Source organism: Capsicum annuum, chromosome 2 (assembly GCF_002878395.1).
Source record: "Capsicum annuum cultivar UCD-10X-F1 chromosome 2, UCD10Xv1.1, whole genome shotgun sequence".
Classification (NCBI taxonomy): Eukaryota; Viridiplantae; Streptophyta; class Magnoliopsida; order Solanales; family Solanaceae; genus Capsicum; species Capsicum annuum.
The window spans coordinates 39,062,723-39,069,209 of record NC_061112.1 but is presented as its reverse complement, the minus strand read 5'-3'; the positions used below and the strand labels follow the sequence as shown (position 1 = coordinate 39,069,209).

Sequence of the window (6,487 nt, the reverse complement as noted above, 5' to 3'; positions counted from 1 at the left end):
TAATTCACATTTGTATTTTTGTTTGATAGTACGCATAAATGAAAAGAAGGGGAAAAATGAAAATGAAAAAAAGAAAAAAAAAGAAGAAGATGAGAGAAAAAGGACAAAAAAAAAGAAAAGGAAAGTAATAGAAAATAGAGAAAAAAAAAGAAGGAGAAAAAATACAAAGGAAAAAAAAGAAAAAGAAAAAAAAGAGAAAAGAGAAAAAGAAAGAGAAAAAAATTAGAAAAGGAATGAGAGTAATAGAAAATAGAGGGAAAAAAAAGAAGGCGAAAAAATAAAAAGAAAAAATTGAAAAAAGAAAATGAAAAAGGAAAAAGGTGAAAAAAAGAAATAGAAATAAAAAAAGGAAAGAAGAAGATTGAAAAAGGAAAAAAAAAGGAGAATAATAGAAATAGACGACAACAACAACAAACGCAGTATATTTCCGCATAGTGGGGTCTGGAATGGGTAAAATGTACGCAGTCCATACCACTACCCCTGAAGAAGTAGAGAGGTGGTTTTCGATAGACCCCCAACTAGTAATAGAAAAGAAAAAAAAATATACGAGAGGATATGAATTGTGATTAGCGATAATTAATAGGCAAGAGGGATTATGAATTATAATTAATTGAAAACTAGGCTAAATAGAGTAATAAGGAGTTTATGTTAACTAAATTATGTAAGAATTTCATAAATTTTTTGTATCTTTCAGAAAGAATATACCGCTATGATAAACATTAGAATATCGTTATAGATTAGTAAAATATAACATAAAAATTCCTGTATTTGCATGAGTAAACTAAACAGCATCGTTCCTTGACAATTGTATCACCAATCCTTTAGCCTTTTCAGCAACCTTTCCAAAATGTAATAGCTGCAGCCTGCATACACATAAAATGCAATAGCCAAACAACTCTTAATCAATATATATATAAAAGAGATCAATAGCCAATCCTATGTGGCATGCCTTAGAGGTCTTGAAACTTATTTATCTTTTTTCGTAGTTTTTTGGCCTTTTTTTAATTATTTGAATATTTTTTTCTTTTTAATATTTAATGTTTTCAATTAAAGTAATTATTTATAACTCTTCAATTATACTCTTAATAATATCAATAAATCCAACCTTTTAATCTTCATAACCACCAAGATTTAATTTACAAGTTTATAATCTTCATAACCACCAAGATTTAATTTACAAGTTTATGACACCTTATGGTATTCCTCTATTTTGCCTATATAAATTCATAGTTTGTTTCATCAAAATTTTCATTATCCTTTCCCTTCTCCATCACTATATAACTTGTGAATTAATCAAAGTGTGGTAGAAAATGATAAAATAAAGGTAAGAAAATTTTTGTTTCCAGGATCTTTTTTTTTTTTGTATCTTTTATTTGTTTGGTTATTCTTTTCGTATATACTTATATCTTTATATTATGATTGACAGTAAATTTATATTATCATATATAAGAAAAAAAAATCGTTTTAAGGATCTTTCTTTGCATCTCTTATTTGTTTGGTTATATTTTCTTTTAGTATACTTATATACTTATATTATAAAGGTAAGAAATTTTTTCATGTGTTTTTGAAGGTGTGCAATTTGATGGAATAAGCTCCTGATTAATTTAGTGGAACAAACTTCGAGAGCTATGTTTTGGAGAAACATTTGTCATCTATAATCATGTTTATCAACAATATATTTGTATCATGCAAAGTAAAGAGAGTTTTTCATATTTTGAAATGTTAATGTCAATTATTTATTTTAGTATAACAATATTACATTCATGAAAAATATACTTAGTTTCTGTTTTTTTTTTTTAGGGTATTCTATATCTATATATACACACAAAGTTCCACATATGATACCGATGACGAGCATTCATATTTATTTTTCTCATTTTTTTGACATTTTTTACTCATCAATTTTCAATAATATTTATATTTTCAAAAAATCATAATCCATTACTAATAAAAAAGCTATCTTTAAAAAAATCTAAAAAATATTACAATTAAAATTTACTACGACAGTCATAATAGTTCAAAAGTGCTAAATATTTATCTTTTACTAATTGTTAAAACTATTACTATAATTAATAAATAATTATTAATAATTTTAAAAATTAATTTTTAAATCAGACACACATAGATAATTCATAATTATTATTCATCATTTTGTTTTGGTTTCATATTGATAATGAGAAAGTGTCAAAGACTTAACTTGAAATTTAGAATATTTCTTGATTTCTAAGTTGAAAATAAATCATCTGTAGACAGTGTTGCTTGAATATGATAATATATTTCAATAAATTATTCGTAAATTATCCTACTTATTTGCAAGCAATATTATTTGGTTTGAATATCAATGTAAATGTCTGAAGAAGAAAAAAAAATCGGAGAGGAATAAAATGGCTTAAAACAAGACTAGTTCTAAAGTGATTAACAGATACTTACACCAACACAACTGTAAGCAGACTCAAAAAATACAACAGCAAGTTACTAAAGGCAGTAAATGTAGCAAAAGCAACACCAAGAAGGCAAATGCCATTTTATTTATTATTTATTTTTTGAGAAGAGAAGTTGCATTTTTCAAAGCAATTTGATTCAATTCATTAAAGATGGCACAAAATGTACAAAAACACATTGGGCAGAGAAAATTATAAGTGTAAAATATTGCACAATAGCAGCAACACAATCCATAAATGATTTTATACAGAAAACCCCTACTATACAGGTCAGTTATCAAACTGTTGCAGGAGGTGAGGTGGACATAAAACAACAACAACATACCCAGTGTATTCCCACATGGTGGGGTCCGGGTAGCGTAGAGTGTACGCAGACCGTACCACTATCTCAGGTGAAGTAGAGAGGTGGACATAAAACATTTGATGAAATTACATGAGAGAAATAAAGAACTAATAATAAGACAACACTAAGATTTCATGGGAGTCTCATACTTTATCTTACACGATAACTCCTTGGGAAAACAGCAGCATTGACTTTAGTTCAAATCACTTTAACTAACTAATAAACCTTCCTCAAACTAGAAGCCGGCAACCACTACCTGACCTGCCCAGAAATGTATAGACCCAACCCATTTCTGTTACTAGGAATACCAAAGGTAAACAATTATTATACAAGAAAATGAAAAATCAACAACGCATCAATTTAAGAGGGCCCTTTAACTCCTATATACCATATAACAGGACAGAAAGATTAGCTTTCTCCTGCAGGAAAAAGATTATACAAAATGCTTCACTTTCATGCTTTCTCCCTCCCATTGTTATTGAATTGATATCACACAGCAAGCTAGTCATGAAACATAACTATATATGCTTGCTCTTGAGAGTCATCATACACATTTATAATGGGTGTGGATATGATTGAAAGCTGAAACATGGCTCACATCAGAGAAGATCCATTGACCATGCCCTAGAGCTGAAGGTTGGATTCCAATTAAACACTGTCCAAGGGAACCCTTTAAAGAGTACTACACACCTACTGTTATCCAAGAAAAGACATCGTTTTAAAAAATGGAAGAAATATGGGGAAAAGAGAGGTTTCAACTGTACCACTTCAGAGTTCGACTTTGAATTCTTGCTGCTGTGATATGAAACTGTTGATTTATCCTTTACACGCTTCTTGGCATTTTCAGTAGCAACTTCTAGATTTTTGTGATTATCTTTAACCAATTCAGACACTGTTGGCAGCGCATTCATCTTGTCAAACAAACGTTCCCTAGATCAGAGAGATTTATAGAATTCAGTGACGTGGTGAAACATTCCATACTCAGTAGACTACTACACGAAGGAAATAACTGCTTTTCACCATTAGAGAAAGCAAACCGATCTCCGATGTCAATGTAATCAAATGAATAGCATCCTTGAATTGAATGACGCTTTGTTCTCCTTCAATTTTGTGTTGGACAAATCTTCAAATGCTCTCAGTTGTGGTAGTTGCATAATCTTGACTGCTCCTTAATATGTTGGCTGCTAATTAAGTCGCACATTTCTTTTGATCATGCATTTAGTAAATGATGCTACCTAACATCTTTTATCCTTTTACTTGAAATTTAGTGGTAATATATGCCTTTCATCTACAAGTACTATGTGACCATTGCCTTACAATACAAATTTAAATGTATTGTTTGTGAGTTGGACATATAATTGTTATCTTTGAATAATGTATCTTCTTCTTCCCAGTGAATACGTTATTCACATTTTGAACTTTGGTCTTTCCAACAAGTTTTACCAATGTAATAGTAGACTGTGTACAAGCTTGGTCTTTGAAACAAGCTTTACCAATCAATAGTATAAACTTTGTACGACATACTACGGAGCATTTACACTTCTACTTAACATGATGTTGTACTGCTTAATTAAAATTGAAAATTAGGCAAGACGGGCTATCTAGTATACACAAATAAATCACTTGCAAGATGGCCTCTAAATATAGAAAACTAGAAGAAAGTACAAATGAACCAAGAAACTATTTTCTTAAATTGTTGTAGAATTTAGTTTACCTCCAAAGAGCCATCCAACTATAAATGGAACAAAGATAAAAGGTAACAGAGAATAGCCATGTGTCACTATCGGCAGCAACTTGGGCCAACCATGCATTTTTATCCGTTAATTGTTTAGGAAGTTTATATATTCTTGAATATGGAAGTTCTTCAGCCACATCAGAAGACAATTTGATTTCCCAATTCCCATCTGGATATGCATAGAGGCCGAGATATTTACGTTTTGCACTGTTTCCAATATAATAAAGAGAGAGCGAACAACAACAAATAATCAGAAAAACACTTCAATCTTAGTGCAGGGAAAGCAGAATAAAACATTGCACCCAAGAGTGTGGCCTAGTGGTTCAATGAAGTTGAGTTGATTCAATATTCCCACCAGTAACAAACACTTGGTGATTTATTTGTTAAGCTGGCCCGGAAGCCACAGTTACCTCAAGAATAAATTATCTTTTTTCATGCACAAAATAAAGAACCCCAAACCCCAGAAATTAATGAAGAAAAAAAGAGCTCAATTTCAAGGCCTTATAGCTTAAACTCAAGTAAGAAGACAATTGACAGCGAATACTATACAACCAAAAAATTGTATTTTTCATGCACAGAAAACTACAGAACCAAGAAAATACACAATACCCGTTAATCAATTTTAAAAAGTTAAAATATTCACAAAATTAAACAACACTCAGAAATTGATCCACGCATGCAGATGCAGTCAGTTTTCATAAATGGATTTCTGGAAAACAAGGTAAGACCGATCACTAACTACTAACCGGTGACATTATACTGATCACACTTTTCGCGAAACTCATCCACATCTGCAAGCAAAAGAAAGAAACGTCAACAAATATGTATGTAGCATAACTCAAAAACCAAACTAAGAAGAAAAACAGGAGAAAGAATTGCATAGTATAACTAACCCTTTATGAGGGCATTGATGATAGCCTGTCGACGGCCTTTGTAATTTTCGAAAGCTTCATCTACGGTGCGAAGGAACATTTCGCTTCCAAACTTATCCATGACCACAAGACAGAAACGGAGGAAGAGCTTCTACCAAGACTAGCAAACCCTAGAAGAAAGTGGATATATAAAGGCCCATTAACGGCCCCACATCACAATGTTTTAAAAAGTTATCCAAATATACCAAAGTTAGGTATATAATATTTAGAAAAAATTATAAAAAGTGATAAACTTTAGAGTTAAACACCATAATATTATAATAATAATAATAAAAAGCAATACTTTTATAAAATTATATTTTATAATAAAAATAGAATTTTTTTATGGAATCACTCAATACATGGGTATTTATCGTTATCAAAGTGTAATTTCTCATATTTTCACTCAACACTTATTCTTTTGTTTTATTTTACTTTACTTTTTTATTTGTCAAAAGAGTCTATTCTTCATATTTTCATTTCAATTTTTTTCTCATATTTTTTCATCTTAATTAATAAAGATCGTTCTCTTTAAAATAATAAGGTAAATATTAATTTTACATTTATTGTGTATTATCTCTTCTCTAAATTTTATATATTTTGTATTTTTTTGTTCGTCATAATTCTTGTGACTTTTTTTATTTATTTTTGAGTTTTTTTTATTGTATGATTTTGGAGGTTTGCTCTAATGGCAGAATAATTGAAGAAATGAGCGAGCGTCGAAGAGGTGAGGTTGAAGCATCGTAATGATTCAAAGAAGATGACCGAAATAATGAAACAAAAGGGATTGAAGAAACCTTTCATCTCCAAAATCCCCAAAAATACAGAGATCTAAGAAAAAAAATAAAAAAAAGGAGAATTAAGCAAAAATTCAAATCCTGATGTTAGAAATCTTCTAAATATAATTCGAAAAAAGATAAAGACAAGAGGTATTTGTATATGTATTTATTAACTAATGGGTACTCTTATATATATACACACAAATCTGATTGTCTATAAATATTTTTGAGGCATGCGCATGTATTTCTATTTTGTATATACAAATGCATATACATAT

The 6,487-nt window shown here is 29.9% G+C and overlaps 1 protein-coding gene across 6 annotated transcripts; it reads right to left on the bottom strand.

The window, feature by feature from the left end:
* Positions 1–744: 744 nt before the first annotated feature.
* LOC107857604 (PHD finger protein ALFIN-LIKE 3) lies at positions 745–5,580 on the bottom strand. 6 transcript variants are annotated; one of them, XM_016702432.2, is made up of 5 exons: positions 5,413–5,580; positions 5,266–5,310; positions 4,499–4,688; positions 3,549–3,714; positions 745–863 (listed from the first exon to the last, which is right to left on the bottom strand). In XM_016702432.2, exons 1-5 carry the CDS (start codon positions 5,510–5,512, stop codon positions 831–833), a joined length of 534 nt encoding a protein of 177 aa, XP_016557918.1. In that variant the 5' UTR covers positions 5,513–5,580; the 3' UTR covers positions 745–830. The 6 variants fall into 6 exon arrangements, 5 of the variants coding, with proteins under 5 accessions (XP_016557918.1, XP_047261816.1, XP_016557919.1 ...); XM_047405860.1 differs by lacking the exon at positions 745–863 and adding an exon at positions 2,634–3,414 and having other exon boundaries at positions 5,413–5,579; XM_016702433.2 differs by lacking the exon at positions 745–863 and adding an exon at positions 2,634–3,045 and having other exon boundaries at positions 5,413–5,579.
* Positions 5,581–6,487: the final 907 nt, after the last annotated feature.